Source organism: Spinacia oleracea, chromosome 2 (genome assembly GCF_020520425.1).
Source record: "Spinacia oleracea cultivar Varoflay chromosome 2, BTI_SOV_V1, whole genome shotgun sequence".
NCBI lineage: Eukaryota > Viridiplantae > Streptophyta > Magnoliopsida > Caryophyllales > Amaranthaceae > Spinacia > Spinacia oleracea.
Window position 1 is genome coordinate 73964479 of NC_079488.1, and position 20276 is coordinate 73984754.

General features: G+C 36.3%; 2 protein-coding genes across 2 annotated transcripts; one reads left to right on the forward strand and one right to left on the reverse strand.

Annotated features, from left to right (window-relative positions):
* Positions 1-4011: 4011 nt before the first annotated feature.
* LOC110790773 (uncharacterized) lies at positions 4012-7086 on the reverse strand. Its single transcript, XM_056836064.1, has 8 exons — positions 7039-7086; positions 6820-6948; positions 5919-6704; positions 5767-5873; positions 5214-5490; positions 4648-5047; positions 4379-4586; positions 4012-4243 (listed from the first exon to the last, which is right to left on the reverse strand). Exons 1-8 carry the CDS (start codon positions 7084-7086, stop codon positions 4012-4014), a joined length of 2187 nt encoding a protein of 728 aa, XP_056692042.1.
* A 1581-nt stretch (positions 7087-8667) lies between these two features.
* LOC110790763 (protein CHUP1, chloroplastic) lies at positions 8668-12127 on the forward strand. The gene is made up of 2 exons (XM_021995532.2): positions 8668-9548; positions 11486-12127. The coding sequence occupies exons 1-2, from the start codon at positions 8763-8765 to the stop codon at positions 12029-12031; spliced, it is 1332 nt and encodes a 443-aa protein (XP_021851224.1). The 5' UTR covers positions 8668-8762; the 3' UTR covers positions 12032-12127.
* The last annotated feature ends 8149 nt before the right edge of the window (positions 12128-20276 follow it).

Below are 20276 nucleotides of genomic sequence, written 5' to 3' on the forward strand. Positions count from 1 at the left end.
TTCTATCTTTCCACGAACTCTTTTCTATAAATAGGGCCTTAAGGTCGACGTGAAAAAGAACAACAACACACAATGATTATATTCTGAGTATTGACTCTAAACCCCTAAGCCTAAGCCTCACGCTGCAAAACTGATAACGCGTTCTGTCGCAATCGATCCATAAATCGAACAGAACTTATCCCGTCCCATAATTTGAGATTCGTTAAATAAAAGGAGAAATAGCAAAGTCAAAGTGGTAAGTTTTCTGAGAACCGTGACACACCTCTCAAGGGTGCGTCGTAATGTGTCCCTTTTCCATGGTTTAATTGCTTTCCTCGCCCTTTTATGAACTGTTAAACTAACTAAAATCTGATTGTTCGATCACGCTTAATAAATATGATATTTTTGGGAAATTGGATTATCATGCTAGGTCCCTTAAAATAATCTAAATCAGATAATCGCGCTCGATCTAGTACTATATGTTGCATATTGTTAAAATCAACTCAGATTAGTTTAATAGTTAACGCATGTCCCTTCAATTATTTATGCTGAGCTAGTAAGGATATCCTGCCTCTGGAGTTATCGAAGAGCGAGTACTCCTCTCGGTAGTTACAGTCCCCCGAACCCTCAATCTCTACCCTGCGGGTGTACGTTGAGCGATCCCCACCACCAGGGATCACAAGGGAACCTACGGCCATCGTGGTCAAACATAATTGCACTCCCTTTATGTCACGATAACCTGGTTTTGTCAGTTTTTCTCATTGTCGTTAAAAACTGAATGGCGACTCCTATATTACTAGTGAATTGGGTGTAAACTCACAAGAAATCCAATTACACTTGATTTGACAAAAAGAAGCGTCACACCCACGAGGGACGAGGTCACGCATTAGCCTCGTGCTTTTTCGACCCCCTCACAAGTAGCGTATCGACTAGCTTTACCAACCAACTTGGAAAAGGCGCATAATGTGTTCCACGTGTCGATGTTAAGAAAATATGTTCCTGACCCTAGCCATGTGATTACGCACGAACCCTTGATGTTGCGAAACGACTTGACTTACGAGGAGAAACCGATTGAAATTCTTGAACGAAGAGAAAAGCGACTTAGAACCAAAGTAATTCCAATGGTTAAAGTCTTGTGGGCAAACCACTTGACATCTGAAGCTACATGGGAAGTCGAAGCGCAAATGAGATCGAAATATCCCTAGTTATTCATTTAGAAACGATAAGATGTATGAATTTTAATATGCTACTTGAATGATTATGTTATAATGTTATTCCGCCATGTGTGTCTAGCGTATAGAACGAATAAGTATGAATTGTATAATTTCTATGAATGGCTAGTTCAACTGAGCTCATGTTTCGAGGACGAAACTTTTTCTAAGGGGGTAAGGATGTAATACCCCGAAATTTTAAATTAGATTTATTAAAATTAAAAATATTTATTAACTTGATTTCGTTTTAGTTAAATTACGAATAATCGAATTTCGTTATTTTAATCATTTTTACGATTTATTTTCAACGATAAATTTATAAACTGAAATTATTTATTTTCCGTTAACGATAATTTTTAAGAAATTATTTTAAATAAACATTTCTATTTTTAGCAATTTCTGAAAATTACAAACAATTTCTGAATTTTGCCAAAATTGTGAATTTATTAAAAAAATTAAAAAAAAAAGAAAAGAAAATTTATTTTTTTTCTTCCTTGCTCTCCACGCACAAACCATGAAGTTTTGACTTCCTCTCCTTCCCTCAAATCAGTCCCCATATATTTGCTTGAGCCCCAAGGCCTTTCCCTTCTAGAATCATTCCAAAATTTAAAAATTCCATCAAATTTCTGATACATTTCAATACCAAAATCAATTCACAAAACTGAAAATAAACTCCCCTTAGTTCTTCTTTAATTCGAACCACCACCACCACCGGCAGCCACTGCCACCACCGTCCACCATCTCCACCATCACCTACCACCAACAACAACCACCTCAACCATCCTGACCATCGTACCCATGGGGCATCCGCCCATTGAGCCAAGGCTCTCATGTTCTCGGGCCAAGGCCCCATGTTTTATGGACAACGGTCCATCGTGGAAGACGTTCCACCATGTCATACTTGCCACGGCTAGCATGTGCACCCAAAAGTTATGAATGAATTAAATAAAGGACTTTATAAAATGTTTTACATTATTCTATTCTCCCTGTGTTATTAAATAAAATGAATTGAAATGAATTTACGTTGCTAGAATAGTTCGTTACTGAGTCTTCGGCTCACCGTTAATTAAATTTACGTTGCTGGGAACGATGAGAACGAGTAGTGGCGAGGATTTCACTTTAATAATATTCACTTAGTTTATGCTTAATGTTTTAATAGTTTAATTAAAGACTTTTAGTAAGTTATGTACTTTTATTTTGATAATATAAAGGATTATTATATATATTTTGGGATTTAATAGCTCATGATTGATGGTTGCCTTGTAATTTCCAAAGGGAAGTTACGGCCGGTAATTCCCCGACCGAATTAGGTTAATTCCGCTGCTAATTATGCTTTAATAATTGAATTAGAGGTCGGGGTGTTACAGGCGACCACATTAATTGTCAAGGGACATTACATGATTGTTTATGGATGTGAATTGTATTACGTGAACTTGGTGAATTCATAGTTGATTTGGTGGACGATCATGTGAATTATTATTGTTGGAATTATTGATTTGTTGATTGAACAAGCATGTTGGGATTATTATGAGTATGAATTTCATTGTCAATCATGTTGTTCAATATTTATGCATGTATGGTTTGTTTCACATGCAAGGGATGGATTATTTATTTGTGTGCTATTGTACGGGATGTCTAGCATACTTTGAGCCAATTATTCGTACTTCGTTGTACTATTTATTTTACCACATGTGAAGGGTTAGCTCACGTAAGCCACCGCACATGTAGGGTTCAGTTGGGAATATTATGTATGAAATGAATTAGGATTTGTCGTGCAAGGGCACAACCCTCATGTTAATGTGCATGATGTGGAGTCTCACTTTGGTGAGGAGGAACATGGTAGTAATATCACAAGTGTCTTTCCTTGTTGATCACAAGTCCTAAAGAATTTAAAATAAGATTGTTTTGGTTGTTGTTTATTAACTGTATGTGTGCATGTTGGTGAGTCTTGAGTTCGCCTTTAATAAAATATTAATAAACGTAAAGTGCAACCAGAACAAGCTTCAAAACTCTTGGAATGTATATACCTTGAGTATGAACAATGGGGGGAGTCTTGCCGGAAAGCTCGTACTCCTACTAATGATACAAGACGTTGTTTCATTTATATTACGCGCAGGAATTTCGTCGGTATGGCCCGAAACTCGGTATGGCCCGATTTTATTATTATTATATTTGGTATATGGTTGGCTCCCATCACCTTTTCCCTTTGTGGATTATTCTTTTGGCCCGTTCGAAGCTTATTCTAATTAAATTGCGATTCAAGAGTCGAGTCAAGAGTCGAGTCTTGTATTCATGATTGATTGTTAATTATTATATGGCTTTTGCATGTTGATTAGTACTTAGTGAGTGATGCATGTTTTAGTTTCATTCACTCTATGCTTGTAAGTACTCAGCTTTTGCTGACTACGTGCTTTGTGTGTTTTGGTCATGGTCTTTGCCTTAATGACCCTATGATGATCTATCATTTGCACTTGCATTGATGGGGAGTAGAATAAAATAGCAGGTTGGTAGATCGGAATCATGTGGCTTGGGATGATCGAGAGAGTTTCATGTTTTCGTATTTTGAACTATTTAACTTTACTTTAATTATGTTTAAAATGTTTGAATTATTTATACTTTGGGTTTTGGGCCATTATGGTTCCAAATTGTAGGAGGCCTCAATATTTCATTAATTATGTTTTTAAAAAGTTAGTTGACATTTAATTCCGCTGCGTAATTCTGGTAATAGCCTTAACCGTTATCACGGTGGCGGTAATGCTTTAGTAATTCCTTTATTTTAAGTTGGAAAATAATTTTATAAAAACAAGGAATTATTAGGGTGTTACAGATAATCCCACCAGACCCCATTCTTTAAATACACTAAAGTAACCCATTTGATCCAAACATTGTCTTGCTTGGTGACCAGAGCCCATACATACTTGCCCATATTGGCTACATTCCACAATAGGACATCCTTGAATCCCAAACCACCAGTCTGTTTATCACAATAGACCTTCTCCCAAGAAATGTTACTTGGTCTGTGACAATAAGCATGACCACTCCAAAGAAATGCTCTACAAATTTTCACAATGTTCTACAGTACACTATTTGGAAGCACATAAATCTGGGCCCAATACATATGCAAGCTAAGCAAGAAAGAGTTAACTAATTGCATTCTAGTTGTATATGAAAGGTTCCTGGAACTCCACATTTTGATCACAGCTGTCATCTTATCCACCAAAACCCCACATTGAGCAACATAAATCCTTTTGGAGCAGATGGGAACCCCAAGATATTTAAAGGGAAACACACTCTTGGTAAAACCAGAAACCTCCACTACCCTTTGAACTTCACTTTCAGCCATACCATGACAGAAAATGGAGGATTTCTTTTGGTTAGCCTTCAAACCAGAAGAATCTGAAAAAGAGCTTGAAAGCTTGCAGTAAGAGGTAAATGGGGGGGGGGGGGTGATACTCACCTTTACAGCAAAGAATCAAATCATCAGGAAAACAAAAATGGGTGAGCCTAGTATCTTTGCATCTTGGGTGGAACTGAAATTGAGGCAGATCACTCATATTATGCAAAATTCTTGAAAAATATTCCATGCATATGACAAAAGGGAGAGGTGAGAGGAGATCTCCTTGCCTCAAACCTCTATGAGACTTAAATAAACCATGCATTGAACCATTAATCGTCACAGAAAACTTTGGCGTGGTAACACATTCCATGACTATATCCACAAACTGTGTTGGGAACTCCAAATACTCCTTCATTTCCTTTAGAAATTGCCAATCTACAGTGTCATAGGCTTTTTGCAGATCAATCTTCATCAGACAGCTAGGTTTGACACCCTTCCTCCCATAATGCCTCACAAGATCCTGAACCACCATTATATTGTGAATAATATACCTGCCATGAACAAATCCACCTTGCATGGTTCTCCAAAAGGAGATCAGGAAGCACCTGTGTAAGCCTTCCACACAAAACTTTAGTAATACACTTATATAAAGTGTTGCAACAAGAAATATGCCTAAAGTCACTAACATTCTTTGGACACTTAGTCTTAGGAATTAAAGTGACAACTGTGTGATTTGCCTCTTTTAACAATTTACCATGCTGGAAAACATCTAAGACATTTGCAATAACCTCATCCCCAACTATATGCCAAGAACCCTTATAGAAATAGGAACCAAAACCATCAGGCCCTAGTGCCTTGACACCTGGTATAGAAAAGAGATCTACCTTCACCTCCTCTGCAGTATATGGGGCATTAAGAATTGCCCATGTGATGATCTTGGCAGACATGACCAGATTGTACAACCTGTTTAAAAACAGGAGTTCTAGGCTCATGAGTACTTCCCAACAACACCTTGTAATAGTCTAAGAAAGCTTCTTAGACATCTGCAGGCTTGTCTTTCCACACTCCCCTCATATCATGGATACTATACACCTGATTTTTCACTGTCCTGCTTCTAATACTTTGGTGAAATAAAGTTGTATTCTCATCACCATCTTTAATCCATGCCCATCTTTAATCCATGCCAATTTAGCCTTCTAACTCAGGAAATCTAGATACACCTTATGCTTAATCCTCTACTCCTGAATAGCCTGTAATTCCATATCTGCAAGGCTCTGATAAGTAGGAGTTGAGTGCATGGCCTCTTGAGCAGCAATCATTGCTTGGTAAGCACTCAAATCAGTAGCCTAGACATACGTAAACCCAGTTTTATTAAGGTCCTTAAGAGGAACCTTAACTTTCTTCAGCTTGGTAACCACAATGAACATTTTACTCCCACTTATTTGGGTATTCCATGCTGCATGAATAATATCATTGAAAACAGGAGAAGTTTTCCACATTGTGAAATATTTAAATGGTTTTCTCCCTCCACCAATCCTGCGATACACAGCCATCAAACCAGGGGAATGATCAAACTGACCTTCTGGCATAAAACAAGCTTCTGCAGATGGATAACACCCTTGCCAAGCATAATTAGCTAAAACTCTATCAAGTTTTGAGAAAACTCTATCAGTACCCTGCTGCTTATTATTCCAAGTGTACAGATTACCAATATCCTCCATACCACATACATGCATGCAATTATTAATGTCAACCATATCAGCATGCCTAACTGGAGCACCTATTCTTTCATCCACAACCATGACACAATTGAAGACCCCACAAAGAATCCAAGGACTCTGAACATTAAGAATATTGAAATTCCTCCATAATTCCTGCCTCAAACTATGATCATTGAAAGCATAAACAAAAATGCAGTGAAAACTTGGCATACCACCTACAAGAGTGATATGACAATGAAGAAACTGACTTGAAGCTGCTACAATGTTAACTATAAAACAACCAGACTTCCAGGCTACAACTATCCTACCCCCAGAGTGATAGCTAGAATTGTTGGTAAAACACCAGTTTGAAAACACCTTCTGATAAAGCTTACCTAGATTGGGCAGCTTTACCTTATGCTCCAAGAGACCCACAAGCCCCACCTCATACTTATGAATGAAATGCTTGACTTCATTCTGTTTTTGAAGTGAATTGAGCCCCCTGACATTTCATGCTAAGATCCTATCCATGAGGGTGGGGAGAGTCCCCCCTTCCATTTGTACTTCTCTCATTCCCTCCACCAATAATCACCTCAGTTTCATTTCTGTTTCCAGCCTCATTTTGAACCTCAGTCTCCAAAAGATGGAATGTATTAGTTGTTTGAGTTGGAATCACTGGTGAATTCCTAACTCTGATTGGCCTAAGGGCCCTTTGAAACCCCTATGGATCCATAGTTGAAGCAGTCTCACCAGTTTCACCACCCTCGGGTACCTGAACCTGAGTTACTAATGTGTGTTTCCTAACCCAAACCTTCTTAGTGTTACCCTGCCTACAATAAGAAGCCATATGTCCAACCATTGTGCATTTTGAACACACAGTTGATCTCCATTCATAATGCACACTAACCCTTGTCCATCATGAACTTTATTTTCATTATATTGGGTCATTTGTTTTTAACTCATCCAATACTTTGATTAATCTCCCAAGGCTCCTATTTACTTAATCCAACAACCAAATAAGTTATAAACGTCTACTTGTCGATCACCTAACAATAATTATGAAAGTAAAATCTGCATTTTTTAAAGAACAAAAAAGCTATCCCCACTTTAATTATTCGTTAATTTGTGTTCATGATACCAAAGTAAAGAAGCAAAATGATCGAATGAAGTAATGTGTACGCATCTTGAGTCTTATTAGCTCTATTGATTACGCTTATGTTAAACTCTCAAATGTTATGGAAAAAACCTTCTTCGATCTTGCTAATTAAAATTTGTTAAAGTTAGAAAAAATGGCAAATTTGATTTTATTAGTAGATTATGGCTAGTCTCCTTTAAAAGGTTTTAACTTTTAATTAACTAAAAACGTCTCAAGTTTAAATACTCACTTTTCTAGACGGTCCTTAACTATAATTTACTCTAACCTTATTAAACATGATATAGCTATAGTTGACACGTTCATGTAATTAATAACTAAAATATGGATAAGACTATATTAAAAATATTAACTGCCAAGTTTTGTATCGAGGCAATTTTTTTTCTCTAGAAGATAAACAAATTTATTATCGCAATACTTATTTTATTTTAGTTCACTTTTAAGAATTCTTTTAAGATAGAACTTTATACGGAGTATGTTGAAATTAAATATTTGATTTATTGACAATACACGATATAAAAATGAGTTTCAAGAAGCTTTATGCGCTCCGCACATATTTAATTTTACCATTTCCCTCCATATGAAGGTTTAGATTAGAGAGAGCTTATATAGGAAATGTTGTCATAAAAAAATTTACATAATTAAATCCATTTATTTAGGGGAATATCGAAAAAATATGAGCGGAAAAACTTTTATTGTGAAAGTGACACGTGTCATCTTAAGTTTTAGGGGTCTCTGTTTTAGTATAGATCGATATAGATTATAGTCATGTGAGATCTTGTTATAGTCCTCTCATTGTACAAATTTATATTAACTTCTTATAACTTTTACCTAGTGATAAACTAAAGATATTAATTGATTGAAGTATTGCAATGACAAACGTGATAAAGAAATGTGTAAACATAAAAAGAAGGGAGAAAATCCATGTTATTTCCATGTTCAATTATTATGCTTCAAAAAGATTGCAAATTAATAAATGCCTATTTTCTCCACATGGACGTATATTAAAAAAAATTGTGCAAATTAACAATAGTGTGAATAGAAAATTAAAAGGCAAGACAAAAAAAATCTCTAACCAAAGGAATCGTATTCTCCATTAGAAAGAATGAAAAGAATCCATAATAAAATATTGATGTATTTAATAAAGTAATAATAAAGATATAATTCATACAAAGGAGTAGTCAAAAAGCAAATAAACCATGAAAATTTCATGTAAAGAAAGGAAGCCCCCAAGAAACGTACCATGGAAAGGCAAAGAATATTATTATATCATAATTTTAATTTGCATATATATATAAATACATGATCATCAAACATAACCCTTGAAAATATTAATCCTAACAATTAATATTCAACAAAATATTCTCTATATTTTTCGAAAAATGTCTAGCTCAGATTCAAAAGCACAAATGTTAAGCCCTTTGCTAGTAAAAGCTGGAATCCCAGCTGCTCTTTCTGTTGCAGCTTACATTTGTGCGAAGATCCTCTCGAAAAGATCGAACTTTTCGACCTCATCTTCATCGAATTATACGGAACAAATTTATCATGTTGATAGCCTTAATAATGCAACTTCTTATGATCAAAGTAATGAAGATAATGATGCATGTTTGCAAGTCTTAGGGCATAGTAGTAGTAGTAACTTAGAAGACAAGTTACTAGAACTCGAAGATCTTCGAAAGAGGGAAAGGGAATTGATGAGGCGATTTCTTCAATACCGATCAATGAAGGAGAAACAATTTATGCTAATGGAGATAAAGTCTAAGATGGTGTTGGAAAAAGCTCGAGCCGAGTTCATGTTGAAGGAGATATCATTAGTAAAAGAGGAGAGTAAAAGGGTTGGAGGTTTGATTTTGGAGTACATTAGAGTTGTGAATCTACTCGAAGATTCGAACAAGGAAAATGTGTTGCTTTACAGGAAAGCAAGGAAGTTATGCAAAAGAGCAAGACAAAGGTTGAAGATTGTAAGGGAGCAAAAGTTGAGGATTGAAGCAAGAGAGGAAGAGGTGTTAAACAATCAAGAAGAGGTTCAAAAAAAGGATGAACTTATTCAAGAATTGGAGGATGAAATTAGTGAAATGAAAGAGGTTATTGATCATTTGCAAAGGGAGAAAATTGAAGTCTCTAACAAGGTGGAACTTGGTGAAAATTTATGTTCTTCAAATCCAAAGGTTAATTTGTTCTTTCTTTCTTTCAATTATAAGCTGGATCAGCTCCCTTGCACGTATGGATTTTCTAATTTTCTTTTTATATATAAAACATTATAGAATATTCCCCTCACAAAGTTACTACATAATTAATAAAATTTTGAACAAATTCATTTAATCATCTAATATGCAATTTTTTCGTACTACATATTACATACGTACTCCGTATAATATTTTTTATGTTTAATATGTTATTTTGACAAATTAGTGAGTAAATATATTTTCCATTATAATATAGCGACTTGACTAAAATGTTATCAAAAATCTTTTTTAGCAAATTATTATTACGTGGTACGTCTTATATATTATTGCCATAATCTAGTAATTGATAAGTTAATTTCTTTTACCTGATAAATCAGAATAAAAACCAACTTTAAAATGTTCAAAATATAGTATTGTCTTTGTTCTTGAATGTTAGTCCTATATTCTTATTGTGTTTTTTTTAAAATTAGTCCCCATTGAACTATTCCCTTATTTGTCCAATATTTATCCCGTTTTATACGCTTATAAATATCCTAATGGTTCACTTGTTACTCTCAAGTAAACTTTTATCCCGTTAAAGCCCTTAGCTATTTCTCTCTTCTACCCATATGAGTTATATTCATTGATATTCACGTGACAATTGAACTTATGTTGGATTATCTTAGATTCAAAAGGAACTATATAACATTCAAGAACGAAGGGAGTAGTAATACTTTCTTTATATCAATACAAGAAAAAAAATTCCTCGTCCTAGATTAATTTTTTCACTTTTATTTTAGAAAATACCCCATAATTATTTTAATACCCTCTCTTTCCACTATCAAAAAAGTCAGGATCTCACATTTTATCACATTTAATAAAAAAAAAAATACTACTCAGCATATTCTATTATTTTCTATCAATCTACTTTTCTATAAAATAATATCCTAGTATCTCCTTTCCTATCAACTTTAATAAAATAATACTTCCTCCATTTTTATTTATATGACACATTTGAGTTTTGAACACTATTCACACTAGCTCATTTGACTTTCATTTGTGATTTAGACTTAAGAAAAAATATAGTAGTGTGAGATCTTGTTAGATTTGTCTCAATAAATATTTTTTAAATATCAACTTTTTATATTTTTTCTTATCTATAATTGAATATATTAATGTTTGAAATCGTGCATTAACAAAATTGACTAAATAATTATGTCATTTAAATAAGAACAAATGAAGTATTTGATAATCAAACAATAATGGCACAAAGTAATTTGTGACGGAGGAGAGTTTTTTAAAATTCTAATTGTAGAAATATAATATGTGGGAAAATGAGAAATCTCTCTTTTTCTTTTCGTACTTTCTTTTAAGGAAAGAAGCCATTTTAGCATCTCAACTCACAAGTAGTCACTACTCACCAACTTTAATGTAAAGTAACCATGAAAATCCCACGGTTTTGCGTTAATTTATTTTAATTTAAAGTTAAAAGTTGCATATGTTGTTTTGAGAAACTTTATTCTACTTTGTCTATTTCTTAAATGTTGCACCATGATTGACTTTACTCTTTGTAACTTAGGAAATTAATTAGTTAAAAGTTGAAAGTTGCATATATATATATATATTATTTACGTAATATAGTGCAGCTAATTAGGAAACTAATTTGTACAAAATATTTAAGAAAATAAATATTTACATATTCTAATTAATATTCTAAAATATTTATGAAAATAAATATATTTACATATTTACATATTCTATCATTAACCTTAAAAAAATGTTAGTTGTTGTGGTTTTACCTTATACCGGATAACTGTTAAATATTTTATTTTAAGGTAACTTTACATATATCCGTCTTACAATATTTAATATACAATGGATGTAGTTAAAAGTTTGTGTTTACACATTATATGGAGCATGACCTTAATTTGAACTTGTAGGATGAGATAGAAGGCGTGACAAAGGAGGAGCACGAAAAGGTCCTAAAAGAGATAGAACAACTCGAAAAAGATCGAGAAGTGGAGGCGAATGAATTAACATACTTAAAATGGAGCAACGCATTCTTAAAGCGTGAATTATTGAGGTGCAATGAGCTAATTAACAAAGATGAAAGCGGCCGGAACCAACCCACCGAGGAATTCGAGTCGTTGGAAGATCATCATCATCATCATCATCATCATCATCATCATCATCAGCACGGTGGTCGTGACACCGATGAGTACAACACAAAACTAGCACTTTCAGGCCACGATATTGATGATGATAATGAGCCGTGTTTGGGTACTAATAATGGTAATCATCCTTCGAGAAGGCGTCGGTTTATTCAGAAGGTTAAAAAATGGGTTGAAGGAGGGAAATTGGATGAAAAAGAAAAGGATGATGATGATGATGATGATGTTAAGTGTTTTGGTAATAAGCATTCCAGTTATGAGGAGGCTCATCATAACTTGGTTGTTCATCCTAGAATGTCATGCTCTAGTGTTTAGTACTACGTACGTCTTTAATGCCTCTTTGTTATGTGTTTTAATTAACTGTTACTCCTTCGGTCACTTTTACTATTAGTACATTGTTATTGTTTTTAATTGTGCTACTACTCCCTCTGTTACATATATATATATATATATATATATATATATATATATATATATATATATATATATATATATATATATATATATATACTTTTTTAACGGTTTCTTATGAAATGTTCCGGAGTTTTGAAAAAATTCACCAAATAACCTTTAAATACCCCTATTTTAATACTTAATATCCCAAGTACCTCTACTTTTAACGCGTCGTTAGTGCGCCGTTAGCACAAATACAAAATTTATGAAATACCATTGTTTTATAACTTTATTCACCAAATAACACTACTATAAAACTAAAGTAACTAAATCCCTTCACTTAAAAGTAACAATTTTGATGCTCAAAAGTTAGTTTTGTGTTTGAAAAAGTAGCATTTGGTTATTCTTTGTATATAAATACCCATGTTTTGCATTGTTTAGGTGGTTGAGCAATTGTGGGGTTAATTTCCTTTGAGCGTCAAAATTGTTACTTTTAAGTGAAGCGTATATAGTGAATTAAATTTTGCAATAGGGTTATTTGGTGAGTAAAGTATAAATAAGGGTATTTTATGAACTTTTTATTAGTGTGAACGACTCACTAACAACGCGTTATTAGTAGGGGTACTTAGGGATATTATGTATTGAAATAAGGGTGTTTAACTATTTATATATTATGAAAATTTTAAGGTGATTCGATGAATTGCTTAACAATGCGGTGGTATTTTAAGAAAAACCCGTTTTTTTTTCAATATCACCACGTATCAAAAAAATTACCTCCAAAAGCATGTGAAAAAACGTGCTTCTAAATAATCGCCAACAAGGCCGGCTCTCAAGTAAGCTTGACTACAGAGTTCACTCAGTTAAGGCATGCTAGTTGGGCTCTTAAGATGGGCCTCCAAAGTCCAAACTATGTTGCTGTTAAGTATGGAGTTTAGGCATACTAGTTGGGCAATAGCTAACTGCTGTACCCGGGTACAGCCAGCTCTGGCTGTACCCCCCAAAACGACACACTCATATTGTTTGTTCATTCTTGTCGACTGTTTGTTATTTTTTATTGAACTGTTTGTTCTTTCTTATTGTACTGTTTGTTCTTTCTTGTTGTACTGTTTGTTCTTTCATGTTGTTTTTTAAATTCACCATCAAAATTTCATAATTGTTGTATTTTTTGTTCTTTCTTCTGGATTTTTATGTTCTTTTTTATATTGTTTGTTCTTTCTTGTTTATTTGTTTGTTTGTAATAATCATATGGTTAATGTTCATAATTAAACTCTTCATTGATCTTTTATTCTTTCTTTTTGTATTGATTGTTCTTTCTTGTTGTACTGTTTGTTCTTTCTTGTTGTTTTTTAAATTCATTCATCAAACTTATTGTTTGTTCTTTCATTTGGCTTTAAAATTCATCATAAAATTGTTCATAATTGTTGTATTGTTTGTTCTTTTTTCTGGAATTTTATGTTCTTTTTTATATTGTTTGTTCTTTTTTGTTGAATTATTTGTTCTTTTTTGTTTATTTGTTTGTTCACAATAAATATATGGTTAATGTTCATAATGAAATTGTTCACTTCATTGGTCTTTTATGTTTTTACAAGCGCCTATATTGTTTATTTCCAAATAAATAAATAAATGTTCATTTCCAAAATAGTAAATGTTCATTCCAAATAAATAAATAAATGTTCATTTCCGAAATAGTAAATGTTCATTTTTGTAGTTTATTTCCAAATAAATAAATAAATGTTCATTTCCAAAATAGTAAATGTTCATTCCAAATAAATAAATAAATGTTCATTTCCGAAATAGTAAATGTTCCTTTTTGTTGTATTGTTTGTTCTTTCATGTTGGCTTTAAAATTCATCATAAAATTGTTCATAATTGTTGTATTGTTTGTTCTTTTTTCTGGAATTTTATGTTATTTTTTATATTGTTTGTTTTTTTTGTTGAATTATTTGTTCTTTCTTGTTTATTTGTTTGTTCACAATAAATATATGGTTAATGTTTATAATGAAATTGTTCACTTCATTGGTCTTTTATGTTTTTACAAGCGCCTATATTGTTTATTTCCAAATAAATAAATAAATAAATGTTCATTTCCAAAATAGTAAATGTTCATTCCAAATAAAAAAACAAATGTTCATTTCCGAAATAGTAAATGTTCATTTTTGTAGTTTATTTCCAAATAAATAAATAAATGTTCATTTCCAAAATAGTAAATGTTCATTCCAAATAAATAAATAAATGTTCATTTCCGAAATAGTAAATGTTCATTTTTGTACCAGTATATTAATGTTCATTTTAAACAACACAAAACGACATCATTTTGGATGGGGGTACAGCCAGCTTTGGCTGTACCCGGGTATAGCCAAAAAATTGCGCTAGTTGGGCTCTTAGGGAGTTAGGGTGGGCCTCCAAAGTCCAAACTTCGCTATTTTCGACGCAATATCGAAAACCTTGAAATATCAATTTCAGGAACGGATAAGGATTGGCCGACTAATTTAGGAGCGTATGATAAAGCCACTAGAAGATGGTGAACTTAATATTTAATATGTGAGTGAGGTTAATACTTTCTTTTGATCTTTTCTAACTTCTTCTATGCCACTTTAAGATTTCTAATGTTATCATTTTTCTTAAAATGTATATGCAAATCAATACGTATATAAATATCATGCTAAAGTTTGATACTAGAAGTTCCGTACATCCATAAATATGAGTTTGATAAACTTAAAAACTGATTTAAGAAATTCTCAAAATTCTCGATAATTATAAAAAGTTGTTTCTCGTAAAATTTGACATATAATATCTGTATTGGCAAATTTAACATGCACAAATTAAAATGTTGTTGATAAGTTTCCATGCACAATGCTGTCAACAATTCAACAAATTCTGACACATCTCACGCATACAGGTCACATAACTATATATACTCCCAAGACCAAAAAAAAAATGACCCCGAAAGCTCAAAATGGTATTTTGCTGCCTCCAAAGCCCGGCGAGAAAAGAAAATCCGCACAAGTGTGGCTAAATTGAACTGGCCCAAACTTCAGTTGTAGTCCATGGAAAACGCCAAGCCCACGTAATCCTGACAAGAATTATGATAAGGTCAATAAGCTTGTGTTTGACTTATCATGTTGACTTAAATATTGACTTTCAGTTTTGGAGGGAATTTCTGTTATAACAGAATTTCTAACTGATTTCTTTTCTGTTATTTCTCATCTCTGCCTTAGCTGCTTTGTGAGATTAGTTTCTTAAATAGATTACAAGATCCTGTAATCACTTCATTCAGAAAATTAATAAAAAAAATCTTCTCCTTTCTCTCTCTCTCTTCTCGATCTCTTTCTTACTTACTGTTAGTTCTGCTATGATTTGAGTTCTTCCAACTCAGACTATTTGCTCTTTACAGTTCAAGGGTTTCCCTGACTGTAACAAATGATATGTTATCTTCACCTAAAATATGGTGTTCTAGATTGAATCTGATAAGTTCTGATCTTATTTGATTGACTTTTAACGTACATTAATAGAAGTATAAGAAAGAAAGTCATCAAGTGAACTCTCGTAGGATTCTTGTTAGCGTGTATTTTCCAAATATCTAAGTTTAGCAATTTCTATTAGTATAAAGTCGTAATTTAGAAGGTGGATTGTGGTGTACAGTGAGCACGATGCACCTTAAAAACACTAGTATATAGTTCATGGATTGGTTTTCTAAAATAAGGTGAAGAAAACGAATCCAAAAATCATATCACAACTCACATATTCAAGGAATTTTCGCATAACTCAGAAAATCATAAAGGACTTTTACACTATTTGGTGGTGAATAAGAGGGCCGAGCACAATAAGATTGTTCCGAGTGTGGAACTGGGAGGACGTTCCGGAGTGCCTTGGCCCTGTCAAGCAGAGCAAACGTGAGCTAACCTCGGGGGTTTAACCGAGGAAACCCCCTCCGATGCCTAAGTCAGCAAATAGATAAGAAGTCTTTAGAGAGAGAATATAGAGAGAAGGTGGAGCAAGTACCGTGTGTAAGAATATGTCCCATCATGAATGATGTGGGTGCTATTTATAGGCGTACTATTCTGTACTTTGGCCTACTTAGATGCCGCCACGTGTATGACGGCGATGTACTTTATTCCTTGTCGTTGTCGTTTAGCCTGCAGGTCCCTTCTTGGACTGATGCAGCCTTGCTTAGCTCTGCTCTGTGTCTTTACACGTGATCTGGGGAGGTTTGATCTGCCTGGGCTGCATATACTTGGCTTGGGGTTTAGAGTCTTTCTTTGACTTGGGTGTGCCCTGGGTGTCAGGGTTTGCTCTGTTGTTGATGTTCTGTCCTCTCTGGGTATGATCCCGTACAACTAGTCCCTCAAGAGTAGAGCTGACCTTTTAAGTCAGGTCTGCTCTTCTGTCCTTGATCTGGATATGACCCCGTACAACTAGTCCCTCAAGAGTAGAGTTGACCTTTTAAGTCAGATCTGCTCTTCTGTCCTTGATCTGGACTCTTTGGGGCTGCAATGCTTGTTTTGTTTGTTTTTTGCTTTTCTTCTGGCTGTGTATTTTCTTGCTACCAGTCCCTCCATTTTTTTTTTTTTTTTTTTTTTTTTTTGAGGTGAATGGTAAGAAATCTTTAGGGATTTTAACCGGCTTTTCCTCGTGCCACGCGTTGCCCATCCGAAGAGTCAATCGGAATCGTCGCTCAATCCGGACCGTCTTTCCTCATGATTAAGTTTGGTTGTATTGAGGTCTACACGTGTCCTTCATCCTGCTTATGCAACTGTATCGTTGCTCGCATCCTAGCCGTTCTTCTTTGGCTTTTAAAAAGAAAAGGTAACTTCCTTCCTTCTTCATCTTCATTTCTTACCTTCTCTCTCCTTGGTGCTTCTGAGAAAAAACACTCGAGTGCTCTCATTTTCCGTTGCTTGTTATTTGCAAAAGTCTTCTCAAAATTCGATCTTTTGCACATTTTTGTGTTTGCCGTCACTTTTCCGGTCGATTGCTAGTGTTCTTGTTGCTTGTGGTGGTCATTTGCCCCTCGTGTTTTCGTTTGCCATTTTGCGAAGGGAGGTTTTCGTTGCTGTGTTCCTTTTGATTCTAACTCTATCTTCTTTTTCCGGTAAGTTTCTATTTTTTGCTGTTTTTTCGATTCTTTTGCACGACTTTTGTTTGTTGTTCGCTTGATTTTAGTGTCTTTGGGGTTTCAATTTCTGGTATTTTTCGCCATTGTTAAGTCGTTTTTGAACTTCCGCCATTGTTGAGTAGCTTTTCCCCTTTTTTTGCTATTTACTTTTGTGCCCTTTTCCCTTGTCCTGTGACTTTCAGTTCATAATGTCTGATGCATCTGATAGCCAAAACCTTAGTAGCTCAGGCGCTAAAAGCGTTTCCTCTGCTTCCTATGTTACCTCTTCTCCCTCCTCTGTCTCTTTATCTTCTGATGAGGAGACTCGGGCTTCTGCTGAGCACAGAACCAAATCAATGCATGATGTTTTGTCTCGCTCTGTGCCTACTATGATTCCTTTGTCCTCTGACGATGAATCCTCTGGGGAGGAGCCGCCCCCCCCAGATGCGGGTGATTCTGGGTGTCCTGACTCTACAGCCGACCTGTCCCCATCTTTACGTCAAACTCTTAGGGAGACGCGCCATGACTATCTGTCGCGGATAGTTAGGATAAATCCGCCGTCCAATGTCCCCCCAGGGCTTGATGTTCAGCCTCTGTCTGAACAGGCCTGGTTAGATGATTTTGAGCAGCTTGCTGGAGCTAATGAGTCTGAACTGTCTTTACGTGTTTACAGACGCCGGGAATCTATTTTTCGTTCTATGATGGCCAACCATGTCACTATTTCTGTGGGTGGGCAAGCTGGTGGGGAAGATATTTTGGCCCAGGTGAATGAGATGAGGCCTTTTCCGAACTACGTGGAAGAGAATGTCGTTCCTGGGGATTCGACGCCCTTCCTTTCTGAGGCCTCTGCTTTTGGTCCCTTACACGCGAAGCTGAACACTAAGTGGACTGATGATGCGCGAAAAGAGAATCACGCTGTTGTTGGTAAAGAGTTTTATGGTCTGCCTGATGGTTATCGACTCATCGTGCCAGACGATGATGCTCGGATTACTCATCCACCAGAGGGGTGCATAGGCGTTTATGCCTATAGTCTGGATTTTGGTCTGCGCTTTCCTCTGGATCCTACCCTGGTGAAGATTCTTCGTGCCTTTAACGTTTGCTTAGCTCAGCTCCATCCCTTCGCTGTTCGTACTTTGATCAGCTATATTTGGGTCTATCGGTTTTTGGAGTTTCCTGAGACCCTTTCTCTCTGTAAGCGAGTCCATCATCTGCGCAACAGCGGTACTGGGAACAAGATTGGTTGGTTTTCCATCTATTGCAATCGTGGAAGATTGACCTGCCATGGGATGCCTACCGGTCAAAAGGAATGGAAGGATAGGTTTTACTGGCTCGCTGTCCCTGCTGACTTCCCTGTTGCTCGGGGCTTTGTTCGACCTCGGACTCGGCTAGAGGGAGTCGAGATTTTGGATGGTGCTGTCTTGGAGGAGAGGGCTTTTGAGCATTTTTCATCTGAGCCCAAGTTTAATGCTGCTGGTAAAGAGGTTGGGCGGTTGCCTCGTGTTTGGCTTCCGCATTCAAGTTATGTTTTGCGGAATGACGTGCTGTCCGCTATGTTTCTTTGTTCTACTCACCCTCAAGGTTAGTTCTGTGTTACTTTCTCACTTCATGTTTTCTTTTCTCTCTGTGCGAGTTGTTTTTTCTCTTCCTTACGGTTTTTTTTTTTTTTTTTTTTTATTTTTTTTTATTTTTAGGTCGTCGATTCTTGAATCTTGAGGAGTTGGGTGTTCGGGCTGATGGTTCTTTCATCTGCGCTGCTCCCCCCGATCCTGCTGCGAATGGGTATCAAATTTTGGCTGACCAAATAGAGGGCAGCAGGAGAAGTTCTACACGCCGATCTGGTCGGGGTGGCGGTTCTGGGATCGTTCCCAGAGTGTCTCGGGTGGTCTCCTCTACAAACACTGGCTCTGCGAGCACTCCTATTCGCCGAGGGCAGACCTCTCGCGGAGCTTCCCATCGTGGTGCTCTGTCAGGCTCTCGTCGTGACCGAGATGATTTCGAGGCTGGGCTCGAAGCTCCGACAGAGGATGCAGGCCATGATTTTGGGGAAGTGGCTGGTGAGGTATGCGACCAGCCAGGTCGTTCGGGCTCTGCGTCGGAACCTGTGGATATCGAAGCTGAGGAGCCGCCTTTTGTTCAGCGTCCTGGGAAACAACCTAGGCTTGATAGTGGAGCTGAGCTACTTCGAGCCTCCCCTTCTGCGGCTGATCCCCATCGTAGCAACACTTCTGGTAGCTCTTTTCGACAGTTTCTGGAGCAAGAGCTTCAAGGAAGTGATCTGGCTGCTGATGATCTTGACCTGCATATCACGGGTCGGCATAAGGAGTTTGTTGAGAAAGAATTTCTCGACATTCGTCCCCAGGCCGACCCTGAGCTGGCTGCTATCTTCTCTGGTCCTTCTGCTTCGGATCGTACTTTTGTCCCGCGCTGGGATGTGTCCGAATCAGAAAGCTTATATGGGAACTACCATGAGAAAGGCGGGACGCTTGCCCTGAGGATGTTAAGAGGTCTGTAGTTGCCCAGCGACCTGCCCAAAGAGCGTTTGTATACTCCTGGGGCGAATGCCTGCCAGAAGGTCATGGAGGTATACTTGGTTTACTTCTCTTCTCCTTTGGTACATTGGTTCGTTTCTTTTGTCATGCACTAACTTATAATGCTTGTCTCTTTTTCTATGTTCTTAGTGTGGCAACGCTGTTCGTGAGTTGACAGAAGTTTTCATAGTTTACCAGAAACGACTTGCTGCCAACGTTGCTCACATAGAGGCCCAAAAGAAGAGAATTGAGGAGCTAACTGCTGATCTGGAGTTATCTTCGACCTGTCTCACTTCGGCTAATGATCAATTGAAGCTTGTTACTGAAGAGCGTGATCAGCTGCAGGCTAGCTTTTCCCAGGCTCAAATTGATCTGGTCACCGGACAGCAGAAAATTGAGACTCTTCAGCAAGACTTTCTCTCTGTTGAGCAGTCTCATGACAATGAGATGGCCCAGCTGCAGAACTCCATCGAAGATCAACTTGCGGCTGCCATTCGCGACTTCCGTCGGTCAGACGAGCAGTATGCTCTGCGCACTCAGAGCT

Coding starts and splice junctions, on each gene's coding strand:
- LOC110790773 (XM_056836064.1), bottom strand. CDS start 7,086: ATGGTTGGACATATGGCTTCTTATTGTAGGCAGGGTAACACTAAGAAG. Junction 5,048..5,213: donor AGACTAAGTGTCCAAAGAAT/GTTAGTGACTTT, acceptor ATGGTGGTTCAG/GATCTTGTGAGGCATTATGG. Junction 4,587..4,647: donor TTTGATTCTTTGCTGTAAAG/GTGAGTATCACC, acceptor GCTCTTTTTCAG/ATTCTTCTGGTTTGAAGGCT.
- LOC110790763 (XM_021995532.2), top strand. CDS start 8,763: ATGTCTAGCTCAGATTCAAAAGCACAAATGTTAAGCCCTTTGCTAGTA. Junction 9,549..11,485: donor TATGTTCTTCAAATCCAAAG/GTTAATTTGTTC, acceptor TTGAACTTGTAG/GATGAGATAGAAGGCGTGAC.